Source organism: Schistocerca piceifrons, chromosome 1 (assembly GCF_021461385.2).
Source record: "Schistocerca piceifrons isolate TAMUIC-IGC-003096 chromosome 1, iqSchPice1.1, whole genome shotgun sequence".
NCBI classification, from domain to species: domain Eukaryota; kingdom Metazoa; phylum Arthropoda; class Insecta; order Orthoptera; family Acrididae; genus Schistocerca; species Schistocerca piceifrons.
This window is the reverse complement of record NC_060138.1, coordinates 253,622,484-253,637,551: the sequence shown is the minus strand read 5'-3', so window position 1 is coordinate 253,637,551 and position 15,068 is coordinate 253,622,484. Positions and strand designations below refer to the sequence as shown.

The window sequence follows — 15,068 nt, the reverse complement described above, 5'->3', positions numbered from 1 at the left end:
CAAAGGAAAAGATCATAGACTTTACATGGTATGGGGGAGGTGCCACCAGGGAAGATGGCACATCAGGATCCATGGACATCACTGCAGAAGGACCTATCAGGATGACACGTGACAGGAGTTGCACAAGTTACCCCATGGTAGGAGAAATCGCCTGCTGACCAGGATGGTGCTGAAGGCACTGTCAAATGAGTCCATGGATAGAGGCCATGGAGTAAATCATGGACTCATTGCAGATGGTGATAGTCCCATGGATCCAGGCTCTGAGGCATTCGAGCTCATGGGCACATGCCGGTCTGTCCACCTGCAAGTAAATGAGAAGCCTCAGTAATGACATGCACTGGCAGTGAATGTGAAAATTTAACAGGGACCAGTGACGGGTAGTCTGAAACCATTGCACCAGGCTGTGGCCTTCAGTCAGGGTGACCTCACAAGTCACTAGGAGACCAGCAAATGAGATAGGTCTTGTGTAAGACACAATTTTGTTGCAAGTAGTGGCTGTAAAATAATCTTCGTGCTCCCATCTCTGATGACCTCTGTGTTGACAGTGTGTTAAATCCTAAGCTTCCTTCATTCCATCCTCACATAACATATGCTCAAAAGATTTTCTTTTATCTTTTATAAAGCTTACTGTGTATATTACAAATTAAGTAACACATACAATATTGTCATTATAAATTTTCAAAACTTTAATTTTAAGCTAGTAACTTCTCATTTTATTCATTGCATTCTTGTAAACTGTAATGCATTAAAAAGAAAAACTTTTGTACAGGTGTGATTGTGGTTGTGAAAATGGATGGACCATCGTACCTGTGTAAGACTGATGAAGTAGGTGAGATTTGTGTGAATTCAAGTGCAACTGGCAGCCAGTACTGGGGACTGCAAGGTCTGACGAACAGCACGTTCAGAGTGCAGCCTCTCCACAGTGACAGCAAGCCGATTGGGGAAGCCGAATATGTTCGCAGTGGCCTTCTTGGATTTCTTGGGCCTGTGTGTATCCATTCCTTGTATTAACCATTTCACTTCTGAAACATTCTGTGTTTGACATGAGAAATTTGTTTTCCTTATTTTAGTTACATTGGTACTTTGACTTGTTTCAATGAAATATGCATTTGCTTTGACACATGGTAAGGATGTGGTGTATTTCTGAGTTCGCTAGTGCTTGAACTGAAAACATACTGCATTGGTTTGATCGACATACTCTCCAGGACCTTAAAGTGATTTGCTCCTGATAAATGGAGTAATAAATGAGTTTCTGGTGGTAACCTATATGTAAACAAGCTGCAGCTACAGTAAATGTGAAATTTGAATTGCCATTATGTTTCCAAGTGAATACAACTATGAATTATTTGGTTGTACCCATTTAATCACATTTTTTCGAAAAAGAAAAATAAGACAATAAAGGCACTGGAAACTAAATAATTATTGTAGTTATGTATAATACAAGATCCAGTCTCAATAATGTGACCATTGCCTATGATCGATGTCAACCTGCAATAACCATTTACAGATGGTAGGTGGCAGCACTGGCAGTGGATGGTATGTAAAGTGTGTCAGGGGGACATAGAAAAAAGTGGAGCCATTATAATAATGTGGAGCCATTATAATAATGTGGAAACAGAGCAGTTTATCTTATGTCTAAATTGGCATAATCATTGGATTTTGGGGCAATGGTGGAACCATTTCTGAGAGGACAAAGTTTGTAAACTGTTGGTGTGCCACCTTGGTTAAAGTAAACGGTGCATGGCAAAATGGTGCTATCCAAAGCTGGCCCCCAAGACAACTGTTATGCACTACAAGGCCATAGATGACAGGGTGAATGAAGGTTGAGGAGATGTGTATGGATGAATAGAGGTGCACTGTTGAGCAACTGATTGTCCATATGAAACAAAGGGCTACCAGTAGTGTCTGCTCAATGACCATTCAATAAATGTTGCGGCTTGTGAGTTCCTACAGCAGGTGTCTGGTTCTTGTAGCCATGCTGACTGCTGTTTATTGGCAACAAAATAGGGAATTTGCTTACTAGTGCCACTACTGGACATACACTGCGTGGTGACAGGTGGCGTTTACAGATGAATCTGTGGTATCACCTCGATGGAGCTGTTTAGGTCGTGGGTCTCAACTGGGATGGCTACGGCATGGGAAACAACAAGGTTTCACATCGCTGTCGGTACCTTCCAGAGTCTCGCAGACACTCTTCCCACACGTCTTGCAGCCGTCTGTACTGCAGAAGGTGGTTATTCAGGTTTTTAACTGGTGGTCACATTAATGTGATTGGACAATGTATTTAAATCATTGTGTATCATATGGTGCTTCTTTATTGAAAACAAGTTCACTTGTGGATGAACACCTTATGCCACCCGATGAAACTTAAAATCTGTTTCTTCAAGTCAGTTCTTCTTCGAACTGTTTACTCCACATTCCCAACTTTGAAGCAGATACATGTAATGAAACGAACATATTTAAATACTAGTTACATCTACATCTACATGGTTACTCTGCAATTCACACTGAAGTGCCTAGCAGAGGGTTCATTGAACCATTTTCATCTACTTCTCTACCATTCCACTCTCGAAAGGCGCGTCAGAAAAAGGAACACCTAAATCTTTCTGTTCAAACTCTGATTTCTCTTATTTTATTTTGATGATCATTTCTCCCAACGTAGGTGGGTGTCCACAAAATATTTTCACATTCAAAACAGAAAGTTGGTGATTGAAATTTCGTAAATAGATCTCGCCACAAAGAAAACTGCCTTTGTTTCAGTGACTGCCACCCCAACTTGCATATATCAGTGACACTCTCACACCTATTGCGCGATAACATGAAACGAGCTGCCCTTCTTTGCACTTTTTCGATGTCCTCCATCAATCCTACCTGGTAAGGATCCCAAACCTTGCAGCAGTATTACAGTAGAGGACGGACGAGTGTAATGTAGGCTGCTCTTCTAAGTGTTCTGCCAACAAAGCACAGTTTTTGTTTCGTCTTCCCCACAATATTATCTATGTGGTCTTTCCAATGTAAGTTGCTCGTAATTGTAATTCCTAGGTATTTAGTCAAATTGACAGCCCTTAGATTTGTGCCATTTATCGTATACCCAGAATTTATCGGATTTCTTTTAGTACCCATGTGGATGACCTCACACTTTTCTTTGTTTAGTACCAATTGCCTCTTATCACACCATACAGAAATTCTCTCTAGATCATTTTGTAATTGGAATTGATTGTCTGATGATTTTACTAGAGGGTGAATTACAGCGTCATGTGCAAACAATCTAAGGGGGTTGCTCAGATTATCACCTAGGTCATTTATGTAAATCAGGGACAGCAGAGGGCCTATGATACTACCTTGCGGAGCGCCAGAGATCATTTCTGTTCTACTCGATGATTTACCGTCCACCACCACGAACTGTGACCTCTCTGAGAGGAAATCACGAATCCAGTCACACAACTGGGACGATAATCCATATATACGCAATTTGATTAATAGTCGTTTGTGATGAATGGTATCAAAAGCTTTCTGGAAATCTAGGAATATGGAATCGATCTGATCCCTTGTCGACAGCACTCATTACTTCATGGGACTAAAAAACTAGCTGTGTTGCACAAGAATGATATTTTCTGAATCCGTGTTGCTTATGTACCAATAAGTCATTTTCTTCAAGGTGATTCATAATGTTAGAGTACGGTGTATGCTCCGAAATTCTACTGGAAATTGAGGTCAGTGATATTATGGGTCTTTAATTCAATGGGTTACTCCTATTGCCTTTCTTGAATATAGGTGTGACCTGTGCTACTTTCCAGTCTTTAGGAACAGACCTTTCGTCAAGTGAGTGGTTGTATATGGTTACTAAGAAAAGTGCTATTGTGACTGCATACTTTGAAAGGAACCTGATGGGTACACCATCTGGACTGGAAGACTTACCTTTCTTAAGTGATTTGAGTTGTTTCACAACACCTAAGATATCCACCTTTATGTCAGTCACGCTTACAGCTGTTCTGGTTTTGAATTCTGGAATATTTACTTTGTCTTCCTTCATGAAGGCATTACGGAAAACTGTATCTTGTAACTCTGCTTTAGTGGCACCATCGTCGGTAACATTTCCATCACTATCACACAGTGACGGTATTGACTGTTTTTTGCCACTGGTGTACTTAACATACGACCAGAATCTCTTTGGGTTTTCTACCATATTCTGAGACAATGTTTCATTGTGGAAACAATTAAAAGCATCTCGCATTGACGTCCACACTAAATTTTGAGCTTCCATGAAACTCAGCTAGTCTTGGGGATTTTGCGTTCTTCTGAATTTGGCATGCTTTTTTCGTTGCTTCTGCAACAGTGTTCTGACGTGTTTTATCTACTATGGTGGATCAGTCCCGTCTCTTATTAACTTATGCGGTATGAATCTATGTATTGCTGTCGATACTCTATCAGCTGTATAGCTCAGAATAATACATACAATCCCTCTCTCATAAATGCCTTAGTCATTTGCCAGTTTTCAGTTCCTTGGTGAAGTGTTGTACAAACTTGCAAATTTTTTCAGACCACATAATATAAAAATATCCTTCCATATAGACAGTAAATTATAAAGTGAAATTTTTGACAATTATAAATCCACTGGACAGTGGTATCTAGAATCTAATGTATAAATTCTTTTGCAGTTGTTCTTGATTCTGTGCAGGACAAACAGTGAGAAATCAAAAACTTAAGTCCAGCTTTATGTCATTGTGAACACTCTGTTGGTAATACCAATGACAACTTTTCTGTGTCATATATTGCTGACAAAGAATTACAGCTGGATCTCCTCAAACAATTTGAGATATACATTCATGATCTAAAATAACTTTAAAAAATCCTGTACGAATAAACTGAATACAGAACTCTTTCATCTAGACTTTCAAAGACATCGTGGCACCAAAACACCTTCATAAAAGGCAATAATAAGATACGTTCATCATTGTACATAAATTATTATTCTCTTATTCATGTAACTACTATGTTACACTGTTGCTCTTTATTATTTTACATTGCCATTGCCAAATGAATAACAGCTCTGTTGTACACACTTGCAGTTCATTCACTTTTGAATTATCTGGTGAATGTTTAATTCTATTTGATTGTCTTCTGTGTGATGTTTTGGTCCATATTACATATATTTTTTAATGTGTGAACGTACCTGCAGCTTACAGTGTTCACTTGCATCCATTATCTATGCCTGTAAATCTTTGTTCTGTAATGTAATGAATCTCAGGTGAAAAGTACATGATGCAGTGAAGTGCATTATCTTCCATATTTGTATTCATTATACTTACATTCAGTGTTATAGTGTAAAACAAAGTGCAGTTAAATACACACACACACACACACTCTCTCTCTCTCTCTCTCTCTCTCTCTCTCTCTCTCTCTCTCTCTCTCTGAGAGAGAGAGTTTGAAAATAAAAGCTGCAAAATGTGCATTGTCAGAATGAATTTGTCATGTTCTACAATGCTTTGTAGTGTACGTACCTTAAATCGTAATAATGGTCTTTCCACTTCTTAAACATTTTATTAATTAATTTCTTTTGTTTCTGCCAGCAACCTGGCACCTGTGACACCTCTGTTTGATGATGAGGCTGCAGTGGCTTAAAAACTAGTAAATCATATCAAAATACAAACGAACAGCTGGTTACATGTGAAACCCACATAAATTACCGATATTAACCAAGTGTTTAGTAAGTGAACTCCTTTTGTGTTTGATCTTGATGCCAGCCAAAAGATGGCATCATGAACAAGAAAATGTGGCTCAGACAAAACTCTAATTATGTGGGTTTGTGTGATACGTTCTTCATTCCAATTTGATAAACGGTAGGCTGTACACAGCAAGACTCGATACAGAATTACTATGCAATAAGAAACAAAACTAAACCTGAAAACTGGACAATAATTCAATAACACTAAATGAACTTAAGTAACTTTAAATGCGAACATTTTAGGTTAAGCTTTATCGTGACTGTTACTGACATCAAATGAAACAACAAGTTTACTGTTACCAGTCACAGTAACTGGTAACAATAAACTTGAACTTAAGTAAATTTAAATATCCCTGTGCAATCTATTATTCATTGTAATAAAATAACAAAGAATAGAAGGAGGTCATTTGAGTGTACATCTGGTATACAATGTGTTACTATTTGGCCAGTTTGTTTTGACTGCATTTAAATTTCACCCTCTTCTTCCTTCCTGCTTGTCATTATCAACTTTTTGTATACCTCTGAACAAGAAGGCAGAATGGAAAGAGATGTTTTTTAATTTATTTTTGAATTTATATTATTATTTTGTGTATTAGATATTTGACTGTGATACCTTTCTTTGTTTCGGGCATCTTCCAACCTTCTAGCTACAGTAGTACATGTCGGTGCATTCCTGACCGCTTGTGATCCCTCCCTGCCACCAACTCCTCCTCCTCCTCCTCCTCCTCCTTCTTCTTCTTTCTTCCCTCCTTTATGCTTAACTGGCTGCTGCAAGTGCAGAGCACCTGCTGTTCCACCCAATTATAAGTTTTTGACAAGCGTAAGTAATAATTTCAGTGCAAAAGTAATTATCTGTTTTGATCATTATTATATCTTACTTTTTAAAAAGTACACCTCAATGCTTTTTAGCCACAGCCATCATCAGAATCTGTCAGATTAACAGAAAAATGAAAATCAATACCTATACAATAATTGTAGCGATGCATTTTATAGAAACAAAATGTAGGCATTCCACATTTAAAAACATGAAACACTGTACTTCTTCAGTTTACACGTACAGGTGTACCATGACTAAGGCTCAAATGACTTACAGAAAAGTAGCTGGGTGACATTGTCAACAACCCCTGATATTTCAACAGGTGCACACCCTGCCCTGAAAATAGCAGGGTGTTCTCTTGTCGAAATACTGGTGGTTGTCGATGACGGCACCTGGCTGCTTTCCCATAAGTTATTTGAGTGTTGTATGTGCTAGGAGAAACTAAGGTATCATGTGACTAAGGCTGTTCTGTGAAGCATCGTGCTTTAAATAATGCTCTGTGGCCATCAGGTGGCATTACAAGCAATAGGAACTGTCATTGTTAAATTTTAATTAATCTTTACAAATTAAGCATACAGTCCTTTCATGGGAGTAAAAGAATAAGAAGTTTTAGCATACATTTTTTAAAAATACTGTGGGCTTAATTGGTAGATGTTAATAATTTAACTTTGATAATTCCTATTCTTTTTCATGCACTCTAACAGCCACAGGGCATTATTTAAGTCAGGCTGACTCACTGAACAGCATTAGTCTTGGTAAATTGTACATCTGAAGAGATACAGTGTGTAGATCTTTTAAATGTGGTACGTTTACATTTTGTTTCCATAAAATGTATTACTGTATTTACTGTAGCCATATTATTTCTCATTTGTTCTGTTTATCTGACAGATTGTGATGATAGCTGTGGCCGAAATGTGTGAAGGCATAATTTTATTTTATTTATTTATTTTTATTTTTTAAATAAGGTTTTTATTATTTTACACATCTAGTTCCATAGGACCAAATTGAGGAGCAAATCGTGGAACATGTCAGTACATGAAATTACAACAGAAAAGTAATAACAGATAAAATAAAATGTTCATGAATCCAAAAACGCCATAAATTTCTGTGAACGCAGTTACCAATATAACACAAGAATGAGATTAATTTTTCAAGGAACTCCTTGACAGAATAGAAAGAGTGTTCCTTGAGGCAACTCTTCACTTTAGATTTGAAAGCGTTTGGATTACTGATTAGATTTTTGAATTCTTGTGGTGGTTTACTGAAAACGGATCATGCAGTCTGCTACACACTTTTCTGCACAAGAGTTGCATTTGGATCGCATTTCCTTATCTGCCTGGTATTAACTGAGTGAAGGCTGCCAATTTGTGGCAAAAAGCTAATATTGTTAACAAAAAACCATGGTAAAGAATTTTGGTGTATATTTTAGGCCACTGTCAGAATACCCAGACTAATAAACAGGGGTTGACAACAGGTTCGTGAACTTACACCATTTATTTTCCGTTTCTGAGACAAAAATACCTTTTGAGAATGGGAAGAATTACCCCAAAATATAATACCATATGTAATAAGCAAGTGAAAATAAGCAGAGTAGACTACTTTTCATGCAAAACTACCATTTAGTTCAGATACTGTTCTGAGAATAAAAATGGCAGCATTAAGTCTTTGAAAAAGCTCCTGAACATGGGCTTTCCATGACAGTTTACTATCTATCTGAACAAGTGGGGATTTGAACTGTTCAGTTTCACCAATCGTGTGCCCATTCTGTGAAATTAAAATGTCAGGTTTTGTTGAATTCTGTGTTAGAAACTGTAAAAAGTGAGCCTTACTGTGATTTAGTGTTAGTTAATTTTCTGCTAGCTGTGAACTTCTGTCTTGAACTGCACTGTTTGGAGCAGTCCCAACATTGCACACAACATTCTTCACCATCAAGCCAGTGTCAACATTGCTCACAACATCCTTTACTACCATGCTAATGTCATGCATCATCAGCAAACAGAAATATTTTAGTCACCTGTAATATTAGAGGGCATATCATTTATATAAATAAGGAACAGGAGTGGCCCCAGCACTGATTCCTGGGGCACCCCCCAGAGAACTGTGCCCGATTCGGACCCCAGTCTAGAGCAATTCTCAGTACTGTGGAGAATCACCTTTTGCTGTTTGTTATTAAAGTAAGAGGTGAATCAGTTGTGAGCTACTCCCCATATTGCATAATGGTCCAACTTCTGGAGCAATATTTTTTGATCAACACACTCAAACACCTTATCTAAATCAAAAAAGATGCCTTGCTTTTGAAACCTTTTGCTTAGTTCCTCAAAGAGAAAAGAAATATAGCATTTTCGGATGTTAAACCACTTCTAAAACCAAACTGTACATTTGATAGCAAATTATGTGAAATAAAATGATCAGTTATCCTTACATTCCCAACCTTTTCATTACCTTTAGCAACACTAAGGCATAAAAATAAGTCTAAACTTGTCTACATTATCCCTTTCTTTCTTTTTATAAAGCGGCTCTACTACTGAGTATTTGAATCGTTCAAGAAATTGACCATTCCTAAAAGAAAAATTACAAATATGGCTAAGTACAAGGCTAAAATGTGCAGTACTTTACTATTCTATTAGATACTTCATCATATCCATCAGAGCCCTTAGTTTTCAGTGATTTAATTGTTGACTCAGTCTCCTCCTTGTCAGTATCACAAAGGAGTAATTCAGATATCAGTCTTCGAAAAGTATTTTCCAGGAGGGTTGTATGATTCCCTTCAGAAACTAAGTTTTTATTTAATTCACCAGTAATGTTCAGAAAGTGATTGTTAAATACTGTACATATATCTGACTTACCAGTAGCAGAAATATTTTTACTACATACTGGCCTTATATCGTTGACCTTGTGCTGCTGACCAGGCACTTCCTTCACAACTGACCATATGATTTTAATTTTATTCTGTTAATTAGCTATTCTGTTTGTGTACTGCAAACTCTTTGCCTTCCTATACCATTTTTAAGCACTTTACAGTATTGTTTGTAATGGGCTACTGTAGCTCTATTGTGACTACATTTTGATATATTCTCACTTTGTTCCACACGCTATCCTTTTCCTGCTATTCAGCCACCCAGGCAGCCTTTTACTGCTAGTACCCCGTTTAGAACATTCTAATGGAAAGCAACTTTCAAAGAGCTCGAGAAATGTGTTAAAGAAAGCATTATATTTGTCATCTGTGTCATTGGCCTGCCATTCTTGTTCCTTAACAACGTTTAAAAAGTTCTCTATTGCTATTCGATTACCTTTTCTGCGTATTTTGCAACTATATATAACATTTTTTTTTTTTTTTTAGTACAAAAACCTTTTAGTGTTAAAATTTGTGCATCATGGTCTGAAAGGTCGTTCACACTTCTACTAACAGAATGCCCAAGTAGTAATGAAGAATGAATAAAAGTGTTGTCAGTGGCTGTGCTTACTGTTCCACTGCACCCTGGTTGGATAAAATACAGTCTGCATCAGATCATATGAATTTAGATTTTCTGACATCCTTTTTCTTGCACAACCACATGCAAAATTAATATTGAAGTCACTACATATAACTAATTTTTTATATTTCCTAGAAAGTGGTCCAGGAACCCTCTCTAGCTTGAGCAGAAATGCTCTGAAGTCAGAATTAGGGGACCTTAAATAACAACAATTAGAAGTTTGTTTCACTAAATTCAACTGCTCCTTTCAAACATTCAAATACCTGTTTAGTGCAATGCTTTGGTAAGTCTACAGACTCCAATGGAATACTGTTTTTTATGTGAATGGCCACTCCCACACTCTGCAAAGAACTCCTTGAAAAACAGCCAACTAATTTGTATCGTAGTGAAGGAAACCTCTGAATTGTCAGATTATTTAGGTGGTGCTCCAACATACCAATAATGTCAGAGTTAACGTCTATAAGCAATTCACTAACTTTATCTCTAATACCTCTTATATTTTGTTGAAATATGCTAATTCCTTCATTAGTTGGATATCTGACCTCTTTTGAAGGAGGTTCCTTTGTTTGAGAGACTTCCTTTAAGCAGAGATACCTATCAGCTGACTTCAGTCTAAAAAAGGTGTCGCTTTAACACCAACTACTTAAGGAGTTTTCCTATGAGTGATCCCACCACCACCCACTGCACTGGCAGCTATAAGCTTTGCCCACCTCTCCTTCCTATACCTATTCAGGCAAGAGCCATGCCTAGTGTAACACGATCTATTGATGACTCGACAGGCACCACTGCAATGTGAGCCATGCCCTTTGCCACCAGTGCCTTCTCAAGCCCCATGTTAACAACCCTAACAGCAACATTGAGGTGAGGCCGATCATGATGCTGAAACAGCTGCACGAAGTGCACATTTGTGCCACCAGTTTGAATAGCTATCTTACAGGTCACCATCTACATCATAATCCCTGTCCCTATCAAGACTGTTCCCAGTTCCACCCACAATTACTACCTGATCCTCTTCCATAAAATTCCTACATGATTCCCTGTGTTATGTCACCTGAGCCAGCCCTGCACTAGGCTTCACAATGCTGGTGACCTGGTACTCACTCCCCAACATTTTCTGCGACTGCTGAGTTACACCTCTGCCTTGTGAACTACCTAGTGGCAGAACCTTCTTCTTTCTATTAGAATTTGCAACTGATTTAGGCTCATTAACTGCTAAGGTCTGCTGCATGTCTCCTATAGCTACACATACAGCTACAAGAGGCTCCTCTCCACTAACCTCTGACAGTAATAGCAATCAAGATGGACAATTACTTTGATGTGTGATAATGATCACGGTCTTTTATAATGATTATATGTCATATATACACAATATTTATCAATTCCTCATGTGAGATAGCAGGAATTCGCATTTTGTTTAATTAACATTAATACAGAGTATCATTTTAAATTTAATAAATTATTATACACACAAAGCAGTCTTCACAAGCAAAAACTGGTAAATATGCCATATTCAGGCAGAAGAGAGTTAATATTTTTTGTATACTTCCTTAAAAATGTGACAAAAGATGATGAAAACCCTTAATTTCCATTAACTTTGTAAGTCTTGTATTGCTAGTAAATGAGTTTCCATCAAATTATCATTATGCTTCTAATAAGTGCAAGTTGTGGAGCTATATTTTTGAGGATAAGTTTACCTTACAGTATTTCTGGATTTTTCAAGCCTAATATGATTTAATGAATGTTTCCTTTCTGTTTCCAAGGGTGGTCTTGTGTTTGTCTGTGGTTCTCGAGATGGCTTGATGACAGTGACAGGAAGAAAACATAATGCAGATGATATTATTGCAACAGTGCTGGCTGTAGAACCAATGAAATTTATTTACCGTGGTCGTATCGCTGTCTTCAGTATCAGAGTGTTACGTGATGAACGAATATGTGTGATAGCAGAACAACGACCTGACTGCAGTGAAGAGGAGGTTAGTTTTGAAAAAAAATAATTCTTTTGTAGTTAAATGGTTGTAGATATTAGTTACCCTACACACTCGACAGCAGAAATCTTGTTCAACAAATACGCCAAACATTTTTGTGCTATAATCTTATTTATGATTAATATTTTCCATGATGATCCTGTTAATGTTGGTTGCCAGGTTTTACATTATTTGCATTAAACCTTCCATGATGAAATCTCATTTATCAGGAGGCAAACTGAATAATTCTTTTCCGCTTACATTTTATTTTCCTCATGAACCTTAGAAAAAAAGGAAGCAGCAAAATAAAAGATCAGAACTGAAAGGTGATGTATTAAAATGTAGTCAGTAACTATAATTCATAAGAAGCACATGAGATTTAGCATAGGATGTCATGGTTTTGAAAGTGTTTAGGCTGTAAAGAGAAGAAATGAACAGGTACACTATGGAACAGGTGATAATACAATTGATGAGTTAATTGTCAACATTGTTGTTTAAGTATAAATTTCAACACACTTTTTTTTTGCCATCTCAGCAGTTCAGAGTCATTTCTGATAGCACATACGTTAAGGACAACACAGCACCCAGTCCCCGAGTGGAGAAAATCTCAGCCAGGAATCAAACCCAGGCCCCTTTGCTTAACAATCCACTGTGCTGACCACACAGCTGCAGAGGTGGACAACAGAGAAGTCAATGAAAGACAGTGTCTGTCTCTCAGTTCAGAAACATGAACTGTAAATTGACCAATTGAACAGGCTAACTGACCAATGTGGGAAGCTGTGAGTGGTTATTGAATCTTGTTTCTAAAAAAGAAAATTAATTAAAGAAGTAAGGAAACGATCCACGTTCATGGGCTAAGTTGTTAGACGTGGGTAGAAAAGAATAAGATTATTGCTTACTTGGGCTCTGGATTTACTTAGGCATCTTTTCAATCTGAGAACAGTAAAACAAAATAAGTGTTCTTTCCCATCATCTTTTCTTGCTTACACAAAATGCGCATGATATTAGACATTGATAAATGTTCTCCCTGCTTGACAGTAATATGTCCTTACAATGCTGTGAATGGTTTATTAAAAGATGACATTACTGAAGTCCAAAGCAATGTTTCCAAAGTACTCATATGCCCATTAGGGACTACACTGTGGGGATCACAACTGCTAAACTAAACCATAATCGAAATGTTTTCTGCAGGCATTCATTAACTCTTTCAAAAAGAATGAAATTGCCTGTTTCAGAATTTCTGTACACACCACTGACAGCATTTACAATAATTCTGTTTGATATTGAGTAGTGGGATAATTTTCCATTGAAAAGGAGCCATCTGAACATTTTAAGCATAGTTGATTTGTCTGTCACCTTTTTCATTTATGCTTGTTACAGTAATGTCTGCTTGTGTCTGTGTATGTGCGGATGGATATATGTGTGTGTGCGAGTGTATACCCCTTTTTTCCCCCTAAGGTAAGTCTTTCCACTCCCGGGATTGGAATGACTCCTTACCCTCTCCCTTAAAACCCACATCCTTACGTCTTTCCCTCTCCTTCCCTCTTTTCTGATGAGGCAACAGTTTGTTGTGAAAGCTTGAATTTCATGTGTATGTTTGTGTTTGTTTGTGTGTCTATCGACCTGCCAGCACTTTCGTTCGGTAAGTCACATCATCTGCGTTTTTAGATATAGAATAAATATTGAATTTAATTGATGAAAGGAGAAAATATAAAAATGCAGTAAATGGAGCAGGCAAACAGGACTACAAATGCTTAAAAAATGAGATCGACAGGACGTGAAAAATGGCTAAGCAGGGATGGGTAGAGGACAAATGTAAGGATGTAGAGGCATACATCACTAGGAGTAAGATAGAAACTGCCTACAGGAAAATTAAGGAGATTCTTGGAGAAAAGAGAACCACCTGTATGAATATCAAGAGCTCAGATGGAAACCCAGTTCTAAGCAAAGAAGGGAAAGCAGAAAGATGGAAGGAGTATATAGAGGGCCTATACAAGAGCGATGCATTCAAGGGCAGTGTTATGAAAATGGAAGAGGACGTAGGTGAAGATGAAATGTGAGATATGATACTGCATGAAGAATTTGACAGAGCACTGAAAGACCTAAAGCTATTTACAGTTTGTACAGTAGCCAGACGGTAGTTATGAGAGTCGATGGGCATGAAAGGGAAGCATTGGTTGGAAAGGGAGTGAGACAGGGTTGTAGCCTATCCCCAATGTTATTCACTCTATATATTGAGCAAGCAGTAAAGGAAACAAAAGAAAAATTTGGAGTAGGAATTAAAATCCATGGAGAAGAAATAAAAACTTTGAGATTTGTCGATGACATTGTAATTCTGTCAGAGACAGCAAAGATCTCGGAAGAGCACTTGAACAGAATGGACAGAGTCTTCAAAGGAGGATATAAGATGAACATCAACAAAAGAAAAATGAGAATAATGGAATGTAGTCAAATTAAATCAGGTGATGCTGAGGGAATCAGATTAGGAAATGAGACACTTAAAGTAGTAAAGGAGTTTTGCTATTTAGGAACAAAAAAACTGATTATGGTCGAAGTAGAGAGGATATAAAATGTAGACTGGCAATGGCAAGGAAAGCGTTTCTTAAGAAGAGAAATTTATTAACATTGAGTATAGACTGAAGTGTCAGGAAATCGTTTCTGAAAGAATTTGTATGGCATGTAGCCATGTATGGAAGTGAAACACGGCCGATAAATAGTTTAGACAAGAAGAGAATAGAAGCTTTCGAAATGTGGTGCTACAGAAGAATGCTAAAGATCAGATGGGTTGATTATGTAAATAATGAGGAGGGACTGAATAAAATTGAGGAGAAGAGGAATTTGTGGCACAGCTTGACTAGAAGAAGGGTTCAGTTGGTAGGGCACATTCAGAGGCATCAAGGGATCACCAATTCAGTATTGGAGGGCAGTGTGGTGGGTAAAAATCATACAGGCAGACTAAGAAATGAATACACTAAACAGATTCAGAAGGATGTATGGTGCAGTAGTTACTTAGAGATGAAGCAGCTTGCACAGGGTAGAGTAGCATGGAGAACTGCATCAAACCAGTCCATGGACTGAAGACCACAACA

The 15,068-nt window shown here is 37.6% G+C and overlaps 1 protein-coding gene across 2 annotated transcripts in view; it reads left to right on the top strand.

The window, feature by feature from the left end:
* The window catches only part of LOC124803897 (disco-interacting protein 2 homolog C), a 605,756-nt gene that overhangs the window by 536,202 nt on the left and 54,486 nt on the right, over positions 1 to 15,068 (top strand). For both annotated transcript variants that reach the window (XM_047264711.1, XM_047264710.1), the window contains 2 exons: positions 770 to 987; positions 11,776 to 11,988. In XM_047264711.1, coding sequence (XP_047120667.1) covers positions 770 to 987; positions 11,776 to 11,988 — 431 coding nt within the window. The remainder of the gene's footprint in view (positions 1 to 769; positions 988 to 11,775; positions 11,989 to 15,068) is intronic.